A 27,969-nucleotide genomic window follows, 5' to 3' on the forward strand; every position below is an offset into this window, starting at 1 on the left:
AGGCGGATACCGCATCTGGGCTAGACGGCCAATCAGGGCACGACGTCGGAAACGGGCGTCGCCTGCCTTGCGCTATTTCGATTTTTCTGTGTTGCTGTAACCACCCCCCCCCCACCCCCCCGCGATTGACTCCCAGCCCTCTGCAGCAGCCAGGGAGGCTGGGCTGGCGTTGGACTGTGTGACAGGGAAACCAGCTCTACCACTCCAGTACTGCAGCATACCAGCCAAAGCCCTGGAACGGCTGAGCTACAGCTATGTGTAGTGAAAGTGCCATTGTATTGGCTGTGAGGACACCCCGATACATTGGTCTTCCCTGCTTTAAGGGTGTCGTGAGTCATCGTTCCATCATTTGCATTTTAGAGAGGGCTGCAGGTAAGACCTTTTGAGGGCTGCCCCACTTCAGTGGGGGGTGTAGGTGGGGGTGGTGGTGGTGGGGGGGGTCCGGGTTGGCCACGTGCCCCTGTGACCTACTAACGCTCATAACTGGAGCAGTGTCCACCATCCTCCACTAATCCCCACATCTGTCAGAGCGCAGGGGGCTCACGTGCCTCGCCCCGCAACATCTGCCTACGCGTCCGTGTCCCAGCATCCTCGGGGGCGGCAGCCTGTATCCATGGGATCAGCTCGGCTGAGGGAAGGAAAGCCCACACAGATAGCCACTGCGTGAGACTCCAGTCAGCGCACACGCACGGTTTTGCACGTCAGACGTAAGGCTGCTTTCCTGTATGGGTGATGAGACCCTTAAACCTATCATGTCTGCGTCAGGTCCTGTGCCTCATGCCCTTTGATGGTATACATTACATTATTGTCATTTAACAGACGCTATTATCCAAAGTGACTTAGATAGGTTACAGTTTCATCCATATATACAGCTGGATGTTTACCGAGGCAATTATGGGTTAAATACCTTGCCCAAGGGTATAGCAGCAGTCTCCCAGCGGGGGAATTGAACCAGCAACTAGCCCTTTACCACTACACCACACTGTAACCTCTAGTATTTAAAGCAGGAGGTTAATTTCACAGTGCTTTGAGCTATTTGTTACCGGCTCTGCCCTTTATAACTGGAAGAAGAGTGTGTAAGCGTCTTGTGGGTGTGGCATATTGACTTCATTCATACAATCATGGTTACCTACACAGCCCTCCATAACACAGTTGTTTGGACTCATTTCAGGATTGTGTCCTGTGTTCCCGTCTGAGGGAGCCTAGGATTTACCACAGGCAGTTGCCTTTGCTCCTCCCCTCCCCCTCTGTGTGTGGCAGGGAGGGGCTGCATCCAGTTGCAGCTTCTTCTTTACCCAGCTCTCTGTGTCAAAATGTGATGTTAGCCCAGCTGTTGTGCACTCAAACAAGGCCGCCCTGAGATTGAGTGGGGGGTGGGGGCGGGTGGGGGTGTGGGATCAATGGCCTGCCTCACCACACCCATCGTCCCCAATCTGTCATCCCGGTGCAGAGTGACCATTGGAGGGACGTTGAACCGGTTGCTGACCGCATCCATCTTTAAGACCGGTGAATCATTCACGTCCACTCAGCAGCCAGCATGTAGTTGTGAAGTGATGCAGTCGTTGGGCTGTCTCAATTCACTAGTAAAGGGCCAAGTTTTCGCTAATGTCCGCCTGGCCCTGGCAGTTCCTGGGTTCACTCTGAAATACAGCACACCTGAATGCTGACAGCCTGTCTTTGTGGCTCATCTCCTGAATTCTGGGTTAGCGCCAAAAGTTCCACTTCTGTTTTTTGGAACCTGAAACCTGCTTACGAGTACAGTTCCTAAACCACCACACCCCTGCTGTTCCTGTGAATTTTATATGGAAGATATTTGGACGCCGTATTTATTTCTGAATCCCTCCATCTTGAGGTGACCACAGGGATTAGCGGGTTAAATGCTGAACTAAACTTTGCAGTTTTCACTGACGTCCTCCTTTACTGCCTGACCCAGGGAGTTCCTGGGTTCACTCTGAAATACAGCACACCTGCACACTGACAGCCTGTCTTTGCAGCTTGTCTCCTGAATGCTGGTGGTAGACAGGGTGGTTTAGTGCCTGAAAGCTCCCCTCCAATTCTGATTCATAACTCATATGTGTGAAATACCACAGTAATGTCTCTAATGCGATTTGATGTTTCACTGTTGATTATGAGATAGGCCACGTTTTGGCGGGCCTTCCTCTGAGTCATTCGGAGCACAAAAAAGGGAACTGCCACCTGTGTCACTTCCTCTTGGGTAGATTTTTGCCTCAGGAGGTGACGTGACACGTCAGGGATTTCGTCACAGAAGAAAGTGTTTGTTTTGTTACTATGGAAACTCCTGTGATAACCAGAACAGACAAATGGTAACACTGAGATAGAAATAGATATACACAATGTACCAAACATGACCGATCTAAGCACTTTCAGTAAAGTGTACCATTGTTATTTTATGTGTAGGCAAAATTAAGAGCAGAAATGGCATGTTCTTATGTTTGAACATTCTTAAATTAGCTATTACACATTTAAACTTGCAGCCAAATCTATATACCCTTTCTTTGTCTCAGAACTATGGGAAGGCATACACTTTGGAAATGGATGAAATAGCCATCAATACAAATTCTCAAAATGCTGTTTTGAAACCAGACAGGTGACACTTAATTTAATGAATCTGATATTTCTTTAATATATTGCTTATTGTTTATGACTTATTCCTTTGAAATAGTTAATGAGTTAATGAGGTAGAAAGCAGGTATGAGGTTGTTGATAATGTTTTCACTTATTGGTATGGTGTCAGAAAATGACTAAACTGAATGTAACTCTAAATATCAATGATGCTGCCACATCATCATCATAATGACACCTGACAGGAATTCAACACACCCAATTTGAATAATAATAGTTATTACAGTAAAACAATAATTTATAATGAATAATTTATCATTTATAATTTATACATTTCTCACTCAGATTTATTACATATTATCATGTATTGAACTGTTTTCTTACAGTATAGATAGGCCAATAAAATGAAGTGTGACCATAAATCTTTCCATCTGCCCATGAATCCTGTAACGGTTCAGTCTCACCCCATGTATGATTATTGGAAAGATGGGATGTACAATAAAAAATATGATGGTAGACTGCACACAGATTAAAGTCTTTCTCCTTTAGGTTCTTCATTCCATTATAATTTTTCATTATTTTATTTCGGTAATTACTAATTGCCAAAATTTCAAACTCTTCATACACTGCCTGTGTGTATGCTTGGGACTGACAACGAACGTTAGTAATAAATTAGGGTAATCCAGTGTAATGCTAGTGTGATTTTCAGGAAACAGAATCACAGTACAGAACAGTACTATTGTTCTTTTTATTTATTCATTTTTTTCCTGGTGGCAAAGGCAGCGTTTGTGTGCATTGGTAAATTGAATTCGCCTGGGCACAGAGTGATTAAAGAGACAGGATAGAAACAGCCTCCCTCTCATTGCAACCCCAAGAAAAAAAAAAAAACTGGTGTCAAACTCACAATCACAAAGCTGGGCGATTGCCATGGAGACGGGTACCATGTGACCGGGGCGATGGTATTCAGGCAAAGGGATGCTGCTGCCTGCTGTTTGCGTGCAGTGGGAGAGGAAGGGAGAGATGGAGGGAATGTGTGAAAGGCAGCACGAGAGAGAAAGAGAGAGGGAGGGTGGAATGTGCAAAAAGACAGTGCTGGGGGGAGGGAGATGAGAGATGAAGGTAACATGCCATGGGAGAGATAAAGGGAGGGAGATGGAGAGGGAGGGAGGGAGAGGGAGAAAGGGGATGGGCTAATTATGGGATTCCACAGACTCTTGAATAGAGAAGAGAGGAGAGAAAGCGGAGAAACCGTGAAGATCCGTTGATGAAATATTGATGCGGCCGAGTGGAGGAGAGGAAGACAGAGGGGATGGATCAGTGGAACTCCAGCCCACTATCCACTGTCTGATTTCTCACCCGGATTTGCTCTGTTGTCATCTAATAGTACGCTCGCAGCGTGAGGCGTTAGCCTTCATAGCACTGTAAAACCAGTCAGGCGTATTACAGTAAGTAACGTCAAGACCTCCAGAGAAAGATGTGGACATCTCAGAAGGCCAGGATTTGTCCAAGCTCAACAGCAATAGCTGACCTGAGCTAACTCACATGCTGCCAGTCACAGTATATGAAATCAGACTACACCCACTAGAGACTGCGTCCATGAATGTGGATTCCTTTCTATTCCCTCAGATAGTCAAAGTATTTCCTTTTCTTGTCGTGCAATTCTAGTCTTATATAATTTCCATAATATGCTGTAAAATTACATATCTTAAAAAATACGTTGTACAGCATGAGATTAAAATAGAGGCAATAATTGATATAATTGTAATATATGGAATACATTTGACATATTTTACGAGGCCTTCTGTTCATTTTGGATTTCATATTTAACTGTATGCTGACATTTATTACTTTTTCACAGGGGTGTTAATTGGAGGATGTCATGCAAATAATTCCAGTCGGAGAGACAGCAAGCTAAATGTTCCAGATGAAAGTGCTTAACACTTCCAGTCCAAGCTGAGGGATTAATTAGAGTCAAAACCTGCTGAATTGCTTTCCAGGATTTTAAACATACCAGTTCCACTCAGCTTGGAAATATACATCCTGCTGTTACTTGTGTTGTTGGAACTGGTGTTGGAACCAGCTTTGATCCATCCAGCTGCTCTGCTGTTCCAACAGCGTCATTAACACACACAGTTTACAAGTATAGTGCCTCAACACTACACTAAGCCTGGGTCTTATTCCAGTATTTTACATATAATGGTCGGGGTTTTGCCTGGGTAGCATGACACTGGGTCAGGGGTTTGGGGTACAATCAAACTGCACACACACTCACACCCACACAGACACACATACAAGTACATGTGCGCACACACACACGTGCAAACACGCACACACGTGCACACATGCATGCAGATTCCGTTCTGCCTCAGACTGTTAAACCACATGTATCGGTGAATGTTTTAAAATGGAGAAGTGGCTCCACCGTTCTCTCCCTCCTCGCACGCCTCCCCCATGTTTGCACACGGCCTTCGAACAAGGGGACACATTGCCGGGTATTGGTGTCACTGAGGGGCAAGACGGGAGACCTGAATCAAGTGAAACCTGCTGCTTTGCTGGAAGTCCAAGCTCTCTCTTCGTGTCATCAGTCCGCTCCTGACCTAACATGGGCGCTAGTGTGGCCTAGGCCTAAGTCTAAGACGCCGCATTAAGGCTTCAATCTTGATCTCTTGACTGATCTATGATAGTATACGCGGCTTCCCTTGTCTAGACAGGTTGCCCAAGTTAACTTGTAGTAGAGCTTGAACAGTGTTATGCTCACGCTCACTGGTCTGGAAGTGTTGTAGGCCTGGTCTGACACTGTTGCTCTTTTAACTTGAACGGATACACTTCTGTTCTACTGTGCAGGAAGTTGCTCTGGATAAGAGCATCTGCTAAGTGAAAGTAATGTAATGTAATGCTTGTGAAGCGTCTTTAGCACAGGAAGTGTCGCCGTGGCGCCTCAGGTCAGGCATCTCTCTCCACCATGAAAGTTTGGCTCCATCTCTGATCATTGGTAGGCCTTTGAAATGCATTCGTGCTCCGCGCACTGAGGAGAGGAAGCCCAGAGTGACTCCTTTCCAAACATCGACTGAACTCAAATCTCACATTGCCCCGTTGCTAGAAACTTAACACATCATTTTTTGTGTCTCCTCCATAAGCTGGCAAACGGCTTCAAACCCTCGATTTCTGTGTCCTGCGGTAAAATCCACTTGCTTTTCAGCACTTGCGCGGCGCGTGACACTGCGGCTGCTACAGCGCTCCCTTTTTTAATCTTAATTTTGCTAAAGCAAATATCCCACGGTAAGAGGGTGGGCGAGCCCATGATGAATCACTCTTGAGCCCAGTCTGTGTGTGGAATTGTTTAGGACTGAAGCATCTCCAGAATGTGTGTAAAAACAGTGATTATTTTTAGACTTAACATGAAAAAGATGGTTTTGCACTGCACTCCATTACTGTGAACTGTTAACTTTACATGCACATCACAGGCTACAATAAGTTCAAAATCTTTCACCATGCAGGAACCACAGAATACCTGACAGGATCCAATGGTGTGGCAGTTTTTAAATATATACCAACAATAGATGATAAACTGTTAAACTGTTATATAAACAACAGGTGTGTAATAAATCAGTAATGGGAGCTGTGCTGCTTTGACTCCTGATTGGGGATATCCAAATTTCTATCATGTGGAACCACCATAAGTACATGCCCTGGACAGAATGCAAGTCCATTGTTGGGTTTTAAATAATTAATCAAAAACAGAGAACCTCTGTAATCATAAAAAGAAATATATAGACATATCACATTTCCTCTTTTTGCACCATCCATCCTAAAATCATATTTGTTATCTTGCAGTGAAACGGGGTCGGCCTGGGGACTTTCGGAAATCTGTGCTGTTGGAGAGATTAAATCTGCGCCGGCCATAAGTGAGCGGGGCCCTCGATTGCTCTGATTAAATATAGCTTCCCCGTGCTCGGCCCACATCCATTATCTGTCTAAGAGCGCGTTAGCCGGGCGCTGGCATGGCGCATATTGCTCACCCTCCCCGCCTGATCGATCCATCTCCATCCGCCGTTCGTTTTTCAGCCCTCGGTGCGTGGCCAGCCTGCCTCCCGAGCGGAAGGCCCGCGCTGAGTAGATGCCTGGCTTTGGTGCCCCGCAGTGCACCCTGGGAAATGCGGATGTGTGCTGGGCTGTGTTTTGCAGGGGGCTCAAAAGTCTCATAACCCGCGGTGGAAACTGACATGACTCAAAAGTCTTTGGCTGGGACTCGCGCATGCCCGCTGGGGCACATTCCTACACTCTCTTTGTATTCACCAGCGCATTGATTGGATCGCAGCTGCATCAGTGTATTCTGGGCCATAGAAATAGTAGGACAAAGGGTACAGTGAAATCGTGGGCAGGGTCATTAGCATGCAAGAGGGGAAGAGACACATACGCATACAGGCTTATGTAATGAGGCGATTCTCTGTGCTACGCTATAGGGGCTAGCGTTTGTTTAGAGTAAAATTACTGTGCCCAAAAATTACTCTGCGAAAGTCACTGTGGACGTCTGCCTGACCACCCCCGGCCTTCTCCTTTTTCTCTCCCTCTCTCACCTCTCTCAGGTGTTCACCACCTACTCCAACGAGGACTACGACCGGCGCAATGATGACGTGGACCCGATGGCGGCCTCGGCCGAGTACGAGCTGGAGAAGAGGGTGGAGCGGCTGGACCTGTTCCCTGTGGAGCTGGAGAAAGGTGGAGCGCTGCTCGTTGTGGCCGGACTCTCTGCCCCTTACTGTTTAAACCACATCTGTTTTCCCCCAGACGTGATCAGTAACCACTTCGAGTTACAGTTATATGACTCGACTGGGTGAATACTTCACAAATACAGACCAATGCTTCCAGAAGAACCGGAACATTCCACATATATTAAAATACGTTCATACATTGTGTGATTCAGTATATGTAGATTTTTTTACTTCAATATTTAGATCAAATATGTGATGGATTGATCCAGATAAAATACAAAAATGCATCTCAGAACCGTAAGTAAGGGTTCGCAGTATTGAGCAGGCATTGTGAGAAGGGTGGGGACATTGATTACAACTGAAACCAGAACAGCGCACCAGACCAAGAGCTCCGCCCTGTGTGGCACGGAGAGGCTGGTGTTCTGCCTGTGCTTTCTGCTGTGAGGGTCCGATGTAGATGCTGGGGCAGAAATATTCACACCTTATCTACAGTAACTCTTTTCAGTGTGGTGCCACAGAGGAAATCAAAGATGTTGACATGAGAGTATTTTTGAGAGGAAATGAAAGAGGGTAAGACAGGTTGTGTTTCATTGCACTTCTGACAATGTCGTCACTATTTATTTGCTATAACTGGAATAATGAGGTTATGTATGAAAATCAATGCAGGTATAATGTTTGCCCTAATTCATTTGTTTCAGCAAATTCCAGGCAATGTTTAACATATTGGCCATTTGCAGAGCTTGGATTTCCTGGAGCAGTCAAGGACAACAGCAGGGGTCCGTCCAGGATCCAAACTTTATGCTTATAACAGAGCCAGGACTTTAAAGAACATTCCAGCAGGACACTATGGTTACAAAACTGCAGTCCTGCAGGGTCATGGCCCAGCAGTATTGTACATACACTCACAAACAGATTGGAGGGGAAGCTCAGCTGGTTTAGTCAGGGTGGTCAGTTGATTGAAACAGACATGTGACTGTGGCCATGAAGCTACATGCAAATGGCCGCCCTGCTCTGAACGCCGCTGAACACCGCTGTGGCTGTGCGCTGACGCTGTGCCCCCTCTCTGCCCTGCACAGACGGAGATGGCCTGGGAATCAGTATCATCGGGATGGGCGCCGGGGCAGACATGGGCCTTGAGAAGCTGGGCATCTTCGTCAAGACGGTCACCGAGGGAGGGGCCGCTCACCGGGACGGCAGGTATGGGGGCGTGGGAAGATGGGGCGGGGGGGGGGGGGGTTTGGAGGTGGGCGGTGCCAGGGGTGGTGCTTCTCACCACTTATTCTGCCAACACAGATTAAACCAAGGTGTCAGGATGAAATATTGCCGTGTCATTTTACCCCAAGGGGAGCGCTAGGTCAGAAGCAATGTTTAAGGGGTCAGAGGTCGCAGGGGGACAATATGTGATTTAGCTGTGTACAGATTCCTTGTGGAGCATCAGCAATCTCAGTGCAGCTAGTGCTATCATCGCTCTCTCTAAAGGAGGGGTCTGAGGTCAGAGGTCATATGGGAGCACGTGACACTGCCCCGCTGCTCTGTGCTGATCCTGCATAATGGAGCAGGGGCAGAAGCTATTATTAGTCCCCTGGATATGAGGGAACTAGATGCGGCAGGGCGCTGAATTATGCATGGGGGGAGGCGGGGTGAAGAGCGTGCCGGAGGTGTCAGAGCCAGGTTCATCCGTCGGGCTGGTGGCGTGCTCGCCCCCGATAGTGGCGCGTCGTCCCGCCTCCAGCGGCCGCGGATGGACCGTCTGCGACGCAGCTGCTAAAGGCAGGGCTGCACTGTGTCACGCACTGCAGAGGGCGCGGGCGGCTGATTTCTCCATGCTTCTCTTCTCCATCTTCTGAGATGCGTGATAATCCGCCGAGAATCCGAGAATGCCCAGCGTTCCAGCCCATGTTTACATTTACATTACATGACATTATATGTAATTGGCTTTTAGCAGACGGGTTTTTCACAGGTTACCCATGTATACAGCTGGATATTCACTGAGGCAGTTCTGGGTTAAGTACCTTCTGGGTTAAGAACGGCGGTGCCCCAGCGGGCAGTCGAACCGGCAGCCCTGCTCCACACCGCAACGCTGCACTGCCGCAGGCTGCCTCGACTTGCCCCTCTGGCAGTTTGCGTTCTGTTTACAGGATCCTGTTTGAATCCTGTGAGAGCAAATTGGCGGGGCGTGTGCGTTATCTCCCTGATTTCTCAGCGGCAACAACAACATATACCGCGATAAACAGGGCTGGCGCTGCCTCGAATCAACCCGGGATTCTTTACATAGCTGAGCTCTGTCAGTCACATGCTTTCTCACAAGGCTGTTCCTGTGTGCCGGGCGTAACTCAGCTTGTTGTGGTTCTGCTGTGTCCTGTGTTGCCTCCTCCCACCCCCACCCCCACCCCAGGATCCAGGTGAACGACCTGATCGTGGAGGTCGACGGCACCAGTCTGGTGGGGGTGACCCAGAGCTTTGCTGCGTCGGTCCTGAGGAACACCACCGGAACTGTCAGGTGAGGGTTTTACTGGGGTTTAAAATATCAGCTCCCTCCCATTCATGACCACAGCAACGAGCAGCGCTGAACTGAGGTCATCAAGGATCCCTCACCTATGGTAAGACAGAGTATGGTTGTCAGAAAAAAGATTTTTGCATGTTTTCTTTGGATCAGTGGGCTTTATTTCAGGTTCACTAAGGGTTTGTATAGAGTTAGGGTTTACCCTGACATCATGAGGTTTGCAGGGTTTGCAACCTACCCGATTCATAGCAAAGATGGAACATGTTGTCCCCATTGAGTGTGTTGTGTACTTGCTCATGGGATCCTTGATCATTTGCTATACTACACTACAAATCCCATGAGCCATTGAGTCATTAATGTAGCCTCCAAGGCAGAAGCTGTCCAGGTTTATGAACAAAAGCCTTTGATGTAAAACCGCCAATGTCAAAACCACAGCCAAGACTACATTGCGACAACTGGGTGGGTGGGTACATTGTATATCAAGTTTCCATGATCCTGTTCCTGAATGGGTTTAGATCCCCCAGCCATCAACCCCCCTACTCAAATTATATTCAGGGAGCGGGGGTTAATGGGATTGCCTAATGCTTAGTCTGATCTTCATGTGCTGGCAGGATTTTGGCAGAATAATAAGAGGTTCCTCAGTGAGAAGTCAATGTTCTGGAGGTGGGACAGAGGGAGCGCATGTCAGTGAATCAGCGAAAACCCTCCAACATCATGGCGTGCTCCTTTGTAATCGCTAGCCAAAACAGCAACCAGGAAAAGGTGGATGTTGACAACAAAAGTTGACAACGGCGTGCCCTGAGGCTTATGATGTAATGCTGTGAAGGAGCCAAAGTTTCACAACATCCCATGATTGATAGTTTGAGAGCATCCACTACAACTGCAATCCCAGCCATGCAGGGACGTTCTGTTCTCAAATTCTGGCTCTGAAAATTGGTCGTCACAACAGCCCATCTCCAGTATGAAAAGCCAGATTCAGGTTTATCTAGCGTTCAGATAAACACACCTCGCCTCGCATGAATTGTTGAAGCACGCTGACCATCTCAGTCAGCTTGCTAAAGGAAGGTGATGTTACTCATTTAGTCTCTGCTCAAATTGTTGGCAAAAACACAGCCCTGGATTTAGAAGCAGCGGTGATGTTTTGATGGTTTTCTAGACCATAGGCAGGAAATTGATGTTCAGGTCTGTTTCCGGGAAAGCTGTTATTTTTGTATTTAATTGCTAGCTATTCTTTAGCGCTGTTTAGCTCAAGGAGTGTGCAGCAGTTTCTGTCCAGTGATTCGTTGCTTGATGGCAAGGATGAGTCATGCGCCCTCGGCCAATAAGGATGCTCCGCTGGCATTTGTATACAGCACTTCGGAAACAGTAATATATATATATCATAGACATATGAATAGAAATATGAAGTATTTTCAGTACAGCTCAAATCATATGACATATATTGCACCACAGTATTACTTATTACCATATTTGTTTATGGTAATATATAATTGTATTGCATTTTGTATTTGTGTTTATGCTATATGTTTTGCAATATATGTATATATATATATATATATGAAATTACATATTTCAGTGTGGTAATAATTGATCTGTTTGCCATTATATGCTGCAAACATTGACATACATATCTCACATATTGGAAATCAAACCACTCTACTTCTTACTACTAGTACTACTACTTACTACTACTACTTAAACTTCTTCATTACAGTATACAGACCTGTTGATTAGTATTGGTAAGTAACTGAAGTTATCCCTTCAAGAATGTCAGCTGTATCAGGTTGACTTATGTGACACAGCCTTAAAAGCATGAAATAACCTCAGGAGAGGTTACACTTGCATGACGAGGCATTAATGTCATCATCTGAATGTAGCTAACCTCAAGTGCAACAGTCTAGGGTTTAAGCACACACTCCCATTACCTGGCATCATGTACAGTTCAACAAAATAACTGTAATTAAATGTGGTGCAAGTGGAAAAGGGCACAAAAGACTGCAATAGATTCTCTCAATTTGGCTCCTAGTTTATACGTACTTGTGTGAGAAAGTGATGGTCCAATAGCAACACTTCTACGATTAATCCGTGTTACTGTGTTCTTTCTTTAAGGCTGTCCCTTGTTGACCATCTGCACCACAGTAGGGTGTTTTGTCAAACAGTCCTCCTCGAGCATTTCTAAACTCCAAATCTTCAATCCGGTATCCTGCTTGCCTGCTTATGCTTACACTTGTTTTAGTCCTGTTTGGGTGTAAGCCTGTCCTCTGTAACACCTGGTTCTGTGTACCGAGGGACGCTTGTCTGAGAATCCGCAGGCTGAAGCATAACGGGCAGGAGGGGGGAGTGGTCTGTGATTGACTGTGAGAGGGGGGCGGGGTCTGTGTCTGCAGGTTTGTGATTGGGCGGGAGAAGCCGGGGGAGCAGAGCGAAGTGGCCCAGCTCATCCAGCAGACCTTGGAGCAGGAGCGTTGGCAGCGCGAGATGATGGAACAGCGCTACTCCCAGTACATGGACGACGAGGATGAGGTACAGACATTCCCCCAGTTCCTTTACACAACGTCGTTTCAACATCCTGCAGCCCGTTCCAGCCCTGCTCCCTGTTCTTTAACGCCAGTTTATGCTTCAAATTTCTATATGAACACAAATGCATCCATGTCTGCACCCTCTGCCCTCCTTCATGCTTCTTGCATTTTTGCAGAGCAGTATGTGGCCACATGAACAAAAAAATGGTTAGTTTGGCCCAGTTTTCCTATTGGTCAGTTGGATAATGTTCATCATCAATCAGTTGTCAAATATGCTGATCTTCATACTTGTCTCCATAGCCCTTTGCTTTGCTACGAAATCTGAGGTGTGCATGATAGGCAGCGCAATCCCCAATGTGAACGACCGTTATTGTTGCAATCGAGCCATTCTGTTTGTGCGGCAGTTGATCACAAGAAGCATAAATCAGCCTTAATGGCGGTCGTTCACGCGGCGCTGTACTGTATCTTTCTATTCCTGTCGTTCCTCTGGGAATTCATCTCCATCCCGCTGTCCGCTGTTTTTACTGATGCAGTTTGTTATCTTGTGACTGAGCGGGAATCGTTCGAGGGGATGGTAGCTGCTCTTCTTACTGCCACTGTTGTGCAGAACCCCAACCCCTGAAGGTGAATCTCAGGACCTTGAGCTGTCCTCTAACTCCCCATGAGAACTCCCATCATGCACCCTCTCCTCAGCCACAACAACAGTAGTGGCACACTGAATTGGCTGGTCAGAAGTGCAAAGCAGAAAATGTGTTGGGCATACAGAACTGTTTAGCAGTGGGAGCTTCACAGTTTGGATTCGGCACATAATGTGGCTGTGTCAGAAATGACAGGCCTTGGTCCCGGTTAAAGGAGACCTCTGCACAGCTTTCTATGAACAGGAACTGCAGAGAAAGAGAAGTAAGTTGAAGAGGAGGGTGGGTTTTTCTGCATGATAGAAGGAGGTACCACTTTGTAGCACATTGTTCTGTTGAACAAGCCTGCCAGAAGGTCGCTGCATCCAGCCTGGGTATCCTTCATGTACCCAGCTTCCAGGCAGACTAGGTGTTCAGTATTTTTGCGGCTGGATGCTTCCAGAGTGAGTGTGTGGTGGGTGGGGTGCCTGTGTTTTCCTGTGTGAGTTCAGGGTCTTATTCATGCTAATCAGACCCATTCTACATGTCAGGCATGATGTGAGGCAAATTCAACTGCAGTCAGATATGGACAAATGTGTTTCCCCACCCAATACGCCACACCTTCCTCTCTTCTGTAGTCTCCTTGGCGATGGTGTGCTCTTCACAGCCATCAAAATCAGCAGGCCCAGGGGATTTCTGTAGCCTATAGCCTGTAGCCTGTAGCTGGACTGAGCGCCGAGCTGGAGCGCTTCAGAATCGCCCAGGCTTGTTTGGATGCTGCCGTGGCTGCTCGCCGCCAGGGGAAAGGGTAGCTAGCCTGCAGCGAAGCCGGTGGGTGGCTAGCTGGGCGCTACAGCTCGGGGGCGGAGAGTGGGCCTCGCAGGGCGTGCTTCAGAGCTCGACTCTCGGCTGCACGGGACACTTGGGGTGGGAGTCGGGGGTGGCGTGTGCACACAAGATTGTCTATGCAGCATGCAGCGTGGGCATTATGGGGTGGGGCTCCTTTCAGTTAAACTGCATTGATCATAAATGGAGTATTATTTTAACTGTTTCGGTATTTGCTTGTGTCTGTTTAGCCCTGGTGTGTCCCTGCCCCAGTTTTGACATGAGAGTGACCCCTTCTGTTAAAATGTAGATCATATGGAGATGGATGGGACACTATTGACAGTATCGACGCAACATGAAGTGCCCGCGATGTCAACGTGTGGGCGTACCTCTAAAGATATGCATCAGTGCAAATATTGATCTCCTCATAGCCTTGAAGAGTTTGCACATCAGCGCCAATGCAGCACTGAGTAGATATAAAATGGTGGGAGGCCCATTGTACACTGTTCTCAGTTGGTCTGATCTGTTTCTCTCATTTTAAGACTTTTTGCATGGCTGTGCTTAACTCAGTCATGCCATCTAGTGGCCAGATTTCAGTAAAGCAGGGAAACAAAATTGACAGAATTGTCACGTCACAGCCTCAGTCCTGTTCCAGATGTCGAACCTGTAGCAATGGTTTGGGAAGAAAATTATTGCTGGGAACACACTACATACTGCAAATTCTACCCAAAAACTGTAGACCCTCTTTTGAGAGCAGCTAGAAATGATGATCGATATTCTGTGCAAATGGCTTGTTTCTCTTAACATCTCTTTTGTGGGCCGAGCTGTATTGATTACAGCAAGTTCTACTTCCATTTTGAGCTCTGTGCTATGCCCCGCTAACCGCGTTTGGATCAATGATCTGCCAGAAGGCTTGCTTTGCAGGGTGTTGTGGGTCGCTTGTGCATAAGCCTAGATATAAACCTCATAGTCCATGTAAGAAGGTCTGTTCTTGTTACTTATATGCCCTTATATGATGGGTGAAACAGTACATTTGTCTGCATTGTGAACGAACCTGAACTTGAGCATGCCCAGTGTTGTACAGAACCGAACCAGGCATAGAATGAGTGAAATGAAATGGATGTGTTTGTAGATTACAGACGAATGCTGTTGTCCTTTATATCACTCCATCATTTTCTGAAGGCCCATGGCTCCTGATCATGAACCCAAACCCAGGTAAAATGCAGGGCAGGTTCATCCTTTCCACCTGCAGGGAAGGTTTTAAAATACCCTAACCATCAGTTATGATGGGTACTCAGATAGGGGCTTATCAAAAAGAGGGGGCGCCAGCTGCCGGCCCTGACTGCGCTCTTGTCTGTCCCCATCAGACCGGAGAGTACGCCACCGACGAGGAGGAGGAGATGAGCCCCATGTTCCCCAACGCCATCGAGGTCTTCGATCTGGCGGAGAATGAGGACATGCTGTCCCCCATCGAGATGGACCCGGAGAAGCTGGCCCACAAGTTCAAGGAGGTGAGAGCTTGAACGTCACCTCCCAACGTCTCGGAGACATTTTCATCAGTCACGCTCGCTGGGGCGTTGTAGAGGGGAGAATGTGTCTGGGCCGCTGTTAAGTGTATGTCTCAGCTGCGTTAATGTCACCCTTGTCATACCATGTAATTACATGGCCGTGTGTGGCAGTCTCTTTGGAAATGAGTCAGATCCCAACTGGTACTTGGTAAAAGCCACTGAACATTGTGTCATTTTTTTACGATCTGTTCCTTTCAGCTTCAGATAAAGCACGCTGTCACCGAGGCTGAGATCCAGCAACTGAAGAGAAAGGTAATACCGTCTACAGAACTGGTTTCAGCGGGTGACATCACGCTGTGTAGTCTTGGGCTATACTGCACACTGCTGGAGGAGGGAATATTTGCTGAACTGAATGGTGAGATATGCAGCAACCGTTTAACCCGACGTTTCTGTCTGCGCCTGCGCAGCTGGCCCATGCTGAACAGGAGAAGCTTCGCTGGCGCATGGAGAAGGCGCAGCTGGAGCAGAGCGTGAAGGAGAACAAGGAGCGCATGGAGAAGCTGGAGGGCTACTGGATGGAGGCGCAGAGCCTGTGCCAGGCCGTGGACGAGCACCTGAAGGAGACGCAGGCCCAGTACCAGACCCTGGAGCGCAAGTACAGCAAGGCCAAGCGCCTCATCAAGGAGTACCAGCAGAAGTAAGGGCTACGGTGCAGGGCATTCTGGGAGATGTAGTTTTGAAGGCAGTCTAGGGTTTGGGTCTCCTCATTTAACAAGCCTACAAGTTTTTATTTGATTCTTTAACACAGATAAACACAGATAAAGAGAAACTTAGTTTGTTTGCTGCAATACACGCCATCCTACATACTGTAGGTTTAGAAATAACACCCAAAGAAAAACAGAAAATTTTACAGGCTATTACAAAGGATATTTGTGATGAACTTTCAATAAATATACAGTATATTTTACTAGAGGAGTGCTATCCTGAAACACTGAAGATATTACCTTATCACTTGTAATGGTAGTCTTGAAGTGTCCTCCTCACACCTGTGTGGCGCTGTGTGTCTGTCAGACTCCAGTGTGCTTCTGCATGCTCTTCTGACCTTTTTCTTGGTTCTGATCCAGGGAGATCGAGTTCCTGAAGAAGGAGACAGCCCAGCGCCGGGCCCAGGAAGAGTCAGAGGCTTCCCACAAGGAGGAGACAGAGACTCTACAGGACAAGGTAGCGAAGGAGGCTGAAGTACATGTCTCAATGTGTGTGTATGCGTGCACACGGTGGGAGAGCTGGTAAGCAAGGTGATCTCTGGTCCTCCGGTCACAAGTGCACCGTGACCTTCTGCTTCCCGTCACACAGACACAGAACTAACCCGCGGCTGGGCTGCCGGCTCTCTCAGCCTGATGAGCTCATTGCTGTAATGCACACTGTAACCGATCCTGGACATTTCTGCTGAAGTGGAGCAGAGCATTCTGGGAACCCGCAGGCACTAGTTTACCTGACTCATCGCACTGCATACACACGCACACACACACACACACACACACACATACACACACACTTGTGCGCGTGTGCGCACATGCAAACCTCCCTGAGCACTTTCATGCTGTGTTTTTGGGATTCCTGTTGGGAGCAGTTTCCTCCACAGGGTACCTGTGTATTACATGCATAAAAATTAAGTGCTATTGTAATAGAGCAGAGCAGAGTTTTCTATGGGGCATTTCACAATGAGGGGTCTAGCCAGTGCAGTAATTAACTCTTCAGTTGACTGGGAGCATTTCGCTCTCAGTTCTGATCACTCCTCCAGCACTTACACCTGCGGCTCCTCTTCAGCCCCCAGGAATCACCACTCTCCTTCCTTCTGTTCAAGGCACTCATCCATAAAATTCTGTCCTTAAGGTGCTCCTGCCAGATGTTAGATCATGTAGGTGGGTGGAATGAAGTCTCTCTTGACCCAGACAAACCACTTAAGCACATTAGGAACCACTTAACAGAACAGGTTCTGTAAAATAATTACTTTAGTTAGTACAGTGTCTCTGTTTCTCTGTGCTTGAATCCATCAGTCTTGGGTACTCCGTGAGTATTCAGTAGAAGTCAGAGAGCTCATCTACTCCCATCTAAGACATTCAAAATGAATGGTGACATCCCATTGCACATAACGGAAATGCCACAGCTTCGCACAACTGACAGACCCAAAGCCAGAGGCCTTCACATAGGGCTGACCATTGCCTGTGGCTGGTGATACGAGCTCTCATCTTTTATTGGTCACTGAGACCTGAGGTGGAATGACATGAGGACCCTCCTGGTGACTGAGTCCCAGGGGGCTGTCTGCTGTTCAGCTGGTCTACAGTTTCAGCTGATTACTTGCATGTTATGTTATGCATCTCAGTGCTTATCCAGCTGCAGGAAATGTCACTCTGTTCTAGTCACGTTTTTAGGGTATAACACATGTGAAGTTAGCTTTCTGTGCCGATTACTTTACAAGCCACTAATGGTGTGCAGTCCAGAGCTTCCATAAGGTCATTCCATAGAGTAATATGTTGCTAGAAAGGTCCAGCTCATTGCCTTATGACTAACCACCCGACTTAACCCAAACTAATGTAGTGGTTATGTTGCTAGTAGTCTTGCTGAGGAAACCAACAAGGCCTTTCTCTGTGTCTGGAGTGTCTCACCCCTGCCTTCCTTCCCCAGATCTCAGACTTGGAGAACAAGGTGGACGCCCTGAAGACCTCTGACCCCTCATAGAGCTTCAGGCCACAAGAAGAGCTGCTTCGGACCCAGGCCACCTATGTTATCTACGTTTCTCCAGAGCGAGTGCAAGAACGACAAGAGAAAAAAAGCAAAAATTGAGACTGTCTTCAGAGAGAGAAACAGAGAAAGAACAGAGCTGCAATTGGGGAAGGGGGGATTCAAAAAGGAAGAAAAAAAAACAAAAAACAAAAATGTTTCATCTGAGTTCTTTCATCCTTTTAGCTGTGCTTTTGACCCCAGAATACCACTCATCCCAAATTCCCAGTTTTGGTCTGGGCAGGGTCTCGTATCGCGTACCTTCAGGGTTCTACCGCCAGTTACGTTTCTATGCCGACTGACAGAAATGAGGCGCACGGAGGTCATTTGTATTGTGTGCTTTTGGTTTTACTCTCATTTCCTTTTTCCTAACTAGCTAGTAATACTGCCACTACCTGCTGGCTCGCCTTTCTGTTTCACTGACTTGCTGGCTGAATGTCCCAGGAATGGGAAGTAAGGACACGGAAGAACTGCTCTGGCCACATTATTCTTTAGACGTTCATATCAGGGGCTGTCCTTCTGTTGTACGTTGTAAATGCTCGGACTAACAAACTTGGCTACCCTTTTCCCCTGTCTCCCCTAGATGTTGTAGGACTTCAAGCCTGAGGTTGTACAGAATTGAGGCAGTATGCAAAATGAGATAGGATTGGTGTGTATATATTCTTTATATATGTATTTAAAGTTGTCCTAAAGCTTACGTGATTGGAGGGAGCACGTGCGAACTGTGGATAGGCCTCTGTATTTAAAGGAGTGTGTGTGTTGTGGTGCGTGTGCGTGTGTGTGGTGGGGGTTAGGTTCGGAAGAAGTCTGGGAATTCCACATTTGTAGGCCTGGAAACAGGCAGAAGCGCCTTTGTGTATTTTTAGAAAATGGAAAACAGGGTGTGAAGACTCCATTTAACGTGTACAGTAGTGTTATCCATCTCTGTGGTCCCCTCGATTAGAACAAGGATCCAGCCCGTCACCTAAATAACGCTCTTGCCCTTTGCAAAGTCGAGACCAGGAATGGCAGTTTGAGGTATGGGGCGGTCCCAGGCCCCCTGTGAGCCGTGCACAGCTTGGGGTTGAGCTGGATAGGTAACCCAGGGAGCAGAAGTGCAGAAGAAAGCGAGGGGCAGTCTGCCTCGGGTGTGTGCTGCTGTTTGCCTCGACCGCAGCGCCTCGAACGGTCTTCGTGCCCCAGCCCACTCAAACCTCAGAACTAGACAGCTGCCTTGCCGTCCGCACTGCCCGTCTCCGTCACGCGTCGGCGTTCCCAGGCTTTCAGCCAGTTGCGTGTGGCGCAGAGAACGGTCCCTCTCGTGTTGTGTATGTGGGGACCGCTCTGTGTTCGACCACATCAATGCTTTAATCTCATAAAGGCCTTATAGACTCGCCTGGTATGCAGGGCTCCAAGGAAACTACTGGCTGGATGTCGGCAACACTGACGCGCATGCAGTATGTTCTCCCTGGTTGCCGGACACATGACATGAATAGTGTCCATTGTTTCATTTCCTAACTGCTCAAGAATGCCCTTTTAGACATGAAACATGTTTAACGCTTTTGTGCTGTGTGGGGACAGATGGGCGCATGAAAAGCATGAATATACAAATATCGAAACTCCCTCAATTGGTACAATCCAGTTAATTAATGCCAAGGTGGTTGAATGAAGATTTTAACTGTGACAATGTGATAATTATCACATTAATTATGTGATAATGTGAGATATGGTGCACAATGCATTGTTCTAGCTGGTAAATTAGACCAATAATTTCCTTGTCATTTCCCTGTAATGTTTGGCAGCTTCTGTGCTTGGTGGAGCCTGTGGGTAGAGTGACTGAAACCACACACGGCAGAGCCGATGCCAACGTGTGTTCGACCCCCTTCACATCTCGTCCGATGCGCACTGTTCTTAATAGAGTTATTAAGCACCTCAGAGTGTCCCACTGCCAGCATGTCAGCAGCGTCACAGCCTCTGTTGCACCCCAGCTTTCATTTTGTTGCTGCTTCTGACCGAATGGTTGCAGTGGTGTACCGAGCTTTGGGCTAATCCCTATTGTGAAGGATGTCTATGAGTGCTCCCTCGTTTTTTGTCACCGGGGTAAGGTGGGGGATTAACGCAGGGGGAAGACGGAGCGTGTCAGCTCTGCAAAATCGGCTTCGCCTGTTTGTCTCCCTCCGTTTTACCGCCGGTGTGGTCTCGATTGTACTCCTGTAGGGCAGGCGTCGCTCCTAAGTAAGATCATTTCTGAAGAATTCCTTTCCCGGGCCAGACGCTTCCTCCTCAAACTGGCCTCTTGCCTGTTTATCTTGTAACTTCAAGTATTCCTAAAATATCTTTCTTTCCCCACCGTTTGTTCTGTCATAGGCAAAAAAATGTATATCCTTTCTGTTGTTTTTCATTTTCTCCTTGTTAACGCTGCATATGGATACAAAACCTCAAAGCCCAGTATTTCCAGGCTTGTACAAGTGTGTTTGAATTTCAGAAATGGCTTCATTTAACTTAAGTTACTTTGTAAATGTGTTTTCCTGATTCCCTGTGCTTTCAGATATGATAAAACATCATAGTTCTCATGTAACACATTTCCTACTGTTCACTCATGCAGCACATATACAGTATACACATATTTATCTTCATGCTTTTAAAGTATTAACCCTGGCGGTGGGATCAGTGTTCTTTTACAAGATCAAACTGTTGCTCATTTGTTGTTTTTGGTGAGCTGAGTGGGCAGATATGAATCCTCTCTGTGGGTAGGCCGGAGACGGTTCTCTCTGACCGCTGCTCGCAAGCGTTTCACCGCTGATCGATGAACAAACAAATGAACATGAGGATTTTTTTTTACATTTGCTGTATATTTCCTCTCAAAGGCATCAGTATCTTTTCGTGGAGGCTGCTGTGTACTATAGTGTTTATGTACGTACCCTTACATGACCTTCTTACTGTCTAGTTATAGTTTCAGGGTTTCACATTGCAGTGCCTCAAGACATCACCCTTACACTCCCAAATGTCTAAAATATATTACTGCTGTTTTGTGCATTTGTCATATACGGTTTATATTTACCCTCCTTTTACTGGATGAATCCCTGGTCATTCTGTCATTGCTCTTTCCTGTTCCTATTACCTTAGAACAGGTGAACATTCCTGCTGTCATCTGCTTATCAAGCAGAAAAGCTTGCGCTTGACAGGAAGTACCAGCCTGTAGGCTTTGGTGGCACTAAAATGGACCAATCAGAAAGTTGACTGGGAGGTCCTCTCAACACGGATTGATTTTTCCACTGATTTTTCCAGCCGTCTCAAAGGGAACAAGGACTCAGCTGGCAGACACTGGAACTCTGGCCCCCCCTGGTGGAACAAAGGACTCGCAGCAGGACGTTGAGAAAACGCCTCGCACCCGTTACACGCCACATACCTCTGAAATCGGTGTCATGTGCTAACCTCTGCTTCTTAATTCATGTATCAACAAGCTTTATTTGACAGCCTGTAGAGACCATTGTCACGATCGCACAGCAGTTCCTAATGCGAGTGGTAATAGCTTCGAGAGATGATGTAAACCGTTCACGGTTTCTGTAGTCTACACGAGCAAGTCTTTTATAAACGAAGAGGAATCGGAGGGGTTTGGTGCAGAAGTTTGCGGGGACAGTGAATCCAATGTAACTACAGGGAAAAGTCAAATAACAAACACAAAACGTGTGTACATAAAGAATATTAGTGCAATGATGTAATAGATTACAGTAAAATAACTTTTTTAATTGTAAATTATTTTTTGTTTGTTGGCGAGGTAAAGGTACGCGTGCATTATGTAGTATACACTCTTCCTACCCTGGTGTTAAATGTGATTATGTTGCAGGACGCGACTCTGAAACTCAGAGGCATTTAGCTACCACGTTTTGATATATATTGGCGTTACAGTTTCCCAGGAAGAACTTTGGCATTTTTTTTATCTCCTACCCCTGCCCTGTAATAAATATTTAAAAAATTGTTCCATTTTAAAGATGCTTCAGTCATCATGTTCATCATGCATAATTTTATTACCATTATTAATAAATAGGGATGTGTTGAAAAATAGAAAGACATCTGTTGCATTCTTTAATTCCAGCTTGCATGTGTAAGATCAGCTGCCGTATGCACTGGGTTGACTGCTTTTCCAGCTTGTGAACGAAAATATGATGTTCATGGCTGTATCACTGTATTTTTTTCAGTGTAACTAGTGACAAAGAGGATCTAATGCAGTGAAGGCTCTCTCAAGAGAAAGGCCTTAGTTCAAACCTCTAATGTTTGCTAATGGATGAGATGAGTATCTCTGTGGATTGTCATTCAAAATGTGGGACATGGTCCAAGTTCATACTTTTATGTCATCCACACACACTCAAGTATTTAATTTACTATGCACAGATATGCCAAAAACCCAATATAGCCTAGCCTGTATCTGGCTGGTCTATCTCAAAGCTCAAATAGCCAATGTGGAAAATGTAAGTGAAACAATGGAAACTGAATAACACTGAATGACATTCTCATGTCTAAATGTGCAGCAGAGGCCTGTATTTCAACAGTGACAGTGATATGCTTATGTGAACATATACTTAATGCACTGCATAACATGAACTAATGCAAACTGTTTTGCAGACAAAAAAGTATTCATGGTCAGTTAGATTTATGCCTTAATCTCCCTTTTATTCCCCCCCAGCTGTAATTATATGGCATTGTAGTTGCTTAAGTGATTCAGACACTTTGTAGACACAGAAACATGGTTCTGGTGGACAATTGTGCATGTTGTGTAGATATTGGACAGTATTTAAGAGGAGTGGGGTGAAAGAAAGGTGTAGTGTGTGGTCTGGCTGCAACAGCCAAATTCTGAACGATTGAAAAATGCTTTATAGTCCAGCACATCCTGAACTTCCCCTTCCCCACTGGTCACTCTGCACCTGGCCCTCAGGGAAGGAGATGAGGTGCAGTTACGGTTTTCATCCATGGGGTGGAGACAAGTATTCAGCAGAGAGATTAGCAGCCATTGTCTTCAGAGGTGGATTTTGTACAGTATGGTATAGTGGTAAGAAGGAAGGCTCGTAACTGAAAGATTGCTCGTTTGATTCCCCACTGTGTACTGTTGGGGGTGCTGCTGTACCCTTGCGCCTGTTGGATAAGGTACTTAATCCACAATTGCCTCAACAAATATCCGGCTGTATAAATGTACAAAACAGCAACATGTGCGGGTAGCTCTGGATAAGTGACAATAATGTATTACACAGAACGCGCCCAGCCTGGCAGCGCATACAGTAACGTGCCAGGTTTAAATGGCAGGAAGACGCATGAAGCCGAACTGAAGCAGAACACTGCACGGCAGCAAAATCAACACAACAGAGATATCACACGGTGTCACAGTGTGTTTGGGTGTCTAAGGACTGAAATGACTAGCACACTTCTCACGGCCATCATTTACACTGTCTATATTTCCATCCAATCCAGCCTCATCTAACAGAATGAGACATTGGGTTATATCAAATGATCACAATTTATGCAATCGCTGATAAAACCTTCTAACTTCTGTCACCAAAGGACGTGTTTATAGTTTCTTCTGCACATTGCTTTAATTGTGTAAAACTGGTAGGTGACTTGTATGCGAAACTGATATTTACAACATAATGCCCACTGTGAGACAAGCAATTATGGCACTGCGCTCTGAAAGTTTAAGACCGCAATTTGTTTGGAAAGATGGCTGCTGCTGCATACTACTCCACAGTTAGCCCTCCATATCTGTCCTGTGCTGGGTAGAATAGCCTGAAAGGTCAGCATCATGAAGTTATTGTTCTGCACTGTTAACCTAATAAAACTGTGGTATTCATGTTACCTTTTACCAGTGTATTCTATTAGAAATACTAATACATAATGCCAGTATTTGGAAGGATTTAAATGGAATCTCAAAACAGATTTAGAATAGCCCTATATACACCAAATACATCAAGTGTTATACAGAGACACTCTTACACTCTATGTGCTTTACAGAACCTTGCAAAGTCTAGAGCACATTGAGTGTTGCAACCAGACACATCCCACACTTCTCACACCTGACCTTAGTCTTCACACACTTCACCTTGAGTCTTCCCACACCTTACCTCAGACTGCACACACTAGCTGGCTCTTTCAGCATGCCAGGCAGCAGTTGTCTAGCAGGTGAATGGCAAGTCCCTCTCTTACCTCCAGCACAACAGACTGGGCAGTCACTCATCTATGCTGTTCTAGCCAATCAGGAACACCCTATATCAAACACTCAAGTATAAACAGACTTGGTGTAACAGCGCTGGCTGTCACACCATTAACACTCACAAGGAGGAAAAGCAATTAATTTAAAACTGTTTAAAAAACTTTAAAACAAAATAAAATTAAATAAAACCAGTCCTGCCACAATCACCATAAATGAAATGCTAAGTTCCATTGACTGCCACCCACAAACCTGTATTTAATACTCTACAAATTAAGCAGGTGTGGCTTGTCAGCCAAAGCTGGGCCTCTCACGCCCACACATGTACATATACACACACAGTTACAGTTACAATCTGTTTGCAGTAAAGTTGACAGAAGGTCTATTATTGTTAAATTTGAGGTGTGGGAGGATACTTTTACATTCACACAAATAATATGTTACTCTGTGCATTTTAGAGTCAGTATAGCACAGGTGGGGATGGGTGAATGCTAAGCACTCACAGCTGGGACAAGTTAACCTTGATCAAGTATATATACCGAGAACTTTAGCATGCACAGCGAGATGCATTGCCTGGCACATATTATGTAATGAAACTAAATGAACACATTTTATGATGTATTTACACTCAGAAATTAAAACAAGACAAATATACAAAAAGTAGTTTTACATAATTAAAATACTACACATTTAAAAACAGCAATAAACTTTAATTACACATTAATAAAATGCTATGCTTTCTGTACAGTGAAAGCTTTTTTTTTGGTAATTCTTACATATATTAACAGAGGAGAATTCCATTTATGGTATTTGAAATCAAGTGAAACAAATCAGATATGAAAATATGGCAAGCTATGTATTTTACTGGTTACAGCTGGAATGCAGGGTGTTATTGTATGCTCTTAAGGTGGTTGGGAGCTGGACAGTTAACAGAAATGACTATTTGCTATTGTATGTCATTAATACATTTAAAAATACACCTCTAAGGACCAGGACATTCATTTAACTGGAGTTTTTCAGTAGGAGTTCACCAGTTGGCAGTAAGAATGAGAGGCTTTGCACTATAACCTCACATTTAGTGACCAATGGAGAAAAACAGTGTTCATGTAGCATTAGCACATACCAAAAGCGGCTTTGGAAGCCAATGGTAGGATTATATAGGGTTCCCTTTCCGTGGTAGGCTCCATACTCTTCACACCTCAAAACCATGTGCTCATACCCTGATTGGCTCTATTAATGGCAGGTTGAGAACCTAGCATGGTTCTATGAAAATGGAAAGTGTTAATTTACAGTCATGAGGCATTCATAAATCAGCATTATCAGAGCCATTTACACATCATGGACTCTGTGCATCCCATCTTCATTTTCAGATACTGTGATGGGTATTACACTCATGGATGATACATTTGTGCAGTTAATTTCTTGTGACTCTTGTCATTTTGATTCTCTTATCTTATATTTTTTTTCTTTTGTTATTGTATGTAACATACTTAGAAAATTGTTTAAATTTGTTGATTTTTTTCAAAGTGCCAAACCAGGGAATATGCTGCTTGTTTGGTGGTTTGGAAGGACATTGCATCATGAGTTCACAAAATCAGTATAATTGCAATTTGAGTTAAGCTAAATATATTTATTACCATCTTTATTTTAAACAATGTACTCTGTAACTAACAAATAATTATCACAAAAATGTTGATATTGTGACATTAGAACTACAGTTTTACCATTAAAAGTTTCCTTTATTTTTTCTACCAAGATACAGAAGTAAGACACACACAAAAATTTTGTTGCACTGTCAGAAGTCCCCTGTAGCAGGTCTGAGGTGAATGGTTTCCAGTTCAGATAGCACTGTGGGTTAGACTCTCCAGTTGGCTTCAGTCTGATGTGGCATAAGGATGTTAGAACCTAACAATCATGAGCAGGATAGTAACAAATTTCCCTGCAATTTTATACACTGTGTGGTGCATGGCAATGCTTCTGACACAACCCTCAGAGCAGATCACCAGACAAACACCAGCACTTTGAGCTCGTGAGTCCAAAAATGATCCATGTCATATATGCAGGCTTGCATTCAGTTGTGCTTGAAATTTGGCCACGGCTCTCTCTGTATCACACCAAATATGGAAAACAGGCATATTGTGCTTCATCCTCCCCTAAGATTTCCATTATTAGAGTGATTGCGTTCAAGGAGGACTACTAATGATTTCATTTTTTCCTGGCTGGAGGGTAATGATGAAATCCATCACTGAAATGATGAAAACCGCATGATTTATGGGCTGAAGTGTATAATTCATGCCTCAAACCATTCATATTATTGAAATACTTTCCACTGTTCAGCAGGATTTCCAGTTCTCATTATACTGCTAAGACCTCTCAGAGTACGGAAGGAAAACCAAATCGGTACAAGCTAACCAATCATTACTTGAATCCGGTAGCTAAGTGGTTGGGTAGAGGGAAGATCTGTGGTCAGGGCAGCCCACAAGAAGTGCAGGACAAACACTAGGAGCACACTGCCGACTTAAAGGGACTATGCATGAAGTGAGCATTTGAATGATGGGCAAGACAAAAACACCTTGAACACAGCTGGTCACTGGTCTAATTCAATCACTTTATGAAGAGCTTGCTGCCATCACAAATGAGAAAGTCAATGCTTCTTTCAAAGTTTTTTAATTTAACACAGGTAGTGCCAATTAGAGGAGCCTACCTCTTCAGATTATCTGCGGCTTATCACAAGCCATCATAACTCAAGCGCCGCAAGCCTGTTTTGTACTGAGCATCTGGTGGAAATGATGCAGAATGTGGGAGCCGTGATGAGAGCCTTGCTGGGAGAGCAGGTCAGCTTTTGGTTCTTGTCTGGTGGGCAAAGCCATGAAAAAAGATGGATCTGTGACATATTCAGAGTCCAGAGTCTCCTCCCACTCCCATCTCTCCCAAGAGAAGATCATAAAATGGAACTGAACCTCTAGGCAAGGAAATTGACACAAATTATGTCCGTGACAATCCAGCTCAAAGCATGAGCTCCTGAACATATACAGTCTAAACCTATACTGTACGTTGTACTGTAAGGGCATCTGATTGGCATCTGATATATATTGATATGGAAATAGCGCATTGTAATAAAATAAATATCCCAGCAACAACATCTTGTCCTGTAATCAAGTTCTGTAAAGCACCCATTGACGTTGACAATGGGCCACTAGAGGGCACCATACATGCTGTGTGACAAAAGACTGACTCGAGCCAGAGTGAGTAATGAACAGCATTTCCACAGTCCCTTTAAACTAATAATAAGAGAAAGAATCTCCTTTGCAGCTCATTATGACTCTCCAGAGAGACCAAAATGTGTGGCTGGGGCCTGTGGTCCACAAGTGGGACACCATAACGCCATCAAATGCACCTTAATTCGTTGATTGCCACCCCTGTGATTTTTATCTCGGTGCTCTCTTGCCAGTCCCTTTCTCTGCCTGCCTGGGGTTTTTGCTGTTTGTGGGAGCGAGCGCTCTGGCCAGAGAGAGGTCCAGTGTTCCAGACGTGTGACAGATTGTTATTTCACGTTCACACAGTTGCAGGGGGGAGATCTCACTGCAGGGCTTGTGACTCTGTGGCATGGGACTAATCCGGTGATTTCTGCTTTTTTTATTGCCGTAGAGCAAGCCGCAGTGGCGTTTTTGCATATCTTAGAGGCATCTAGGCCGCAGCATATTCTCATAGCTGCTTATGGTAATGGTACCATCATTCCTGATAGTGAC

At 45.6% G+C, this 27,969-nt stretch overlaps 1 protein-coding gene across 1 annotated transcript in view; it reads left to right on the forward strand.

The window, feature by feature from the left end:
• Positions 1–22,030, forward strand: part of ppp1r9ba (protein phosphatase 1, regulatory subunit 9Ba) — a 46,063-nt gene extending 24,033 nt beyond the window's left edge. The window contains exons 3-11 of the mRNA XM_036552114.1: positions 7,170–7,302; positions 8,372–8,492; positions 9,691–9,795; positions 12,186–12,321; positions 15,124–15,267; positions 15,523–15,576; positions 15,732–15,961; positions 16,389–16,485; positions 17,950–22,030. Coding sequence (XP_036408007.1) covers positions 7,170–7,302; positions 8,372–8,492; positions 9,691–9,795; positions 12,186–12,321; positions 15,124–15,267; positions 15,523–15,576; positions 15,732–15,961; positions 16,389–16,485; positions 17,950–18,003 — 1,074 coding nt within the window. The 3' untranslated portion in view covers positions 18,004–22,030. The remainder of the gene's footprint in view (positions 1–7,169; positions 7,303–8,371; positions 8,493–9,690; positions 9,796–12,185; positions 12,322–15,123; positions 15,268–15,522; positions 15,577–15,731; positions 15,962–16,388; positions 16,486–17,949) is intronic.
• The last annotated feature ends 5,939 nt before the right edge of the window (positions 22,031–27,969 follow it).

This window comes from Megalops cyprinoides, chromosome 19 (assembly GCF_013368585.1).
Source record: "Megalops cyprinoides isolate fMegCyp1 chromosome 19, fMegCyp1.pri, whole genome shotgun sequence".
In the NCBI taxonomy this organism is placed as follows: Eukaryota; Metazoa; Chordata; class Actinopteri; order Elopiformes; family Megalopidae; genus Megalops; species Megalops cyprinoides.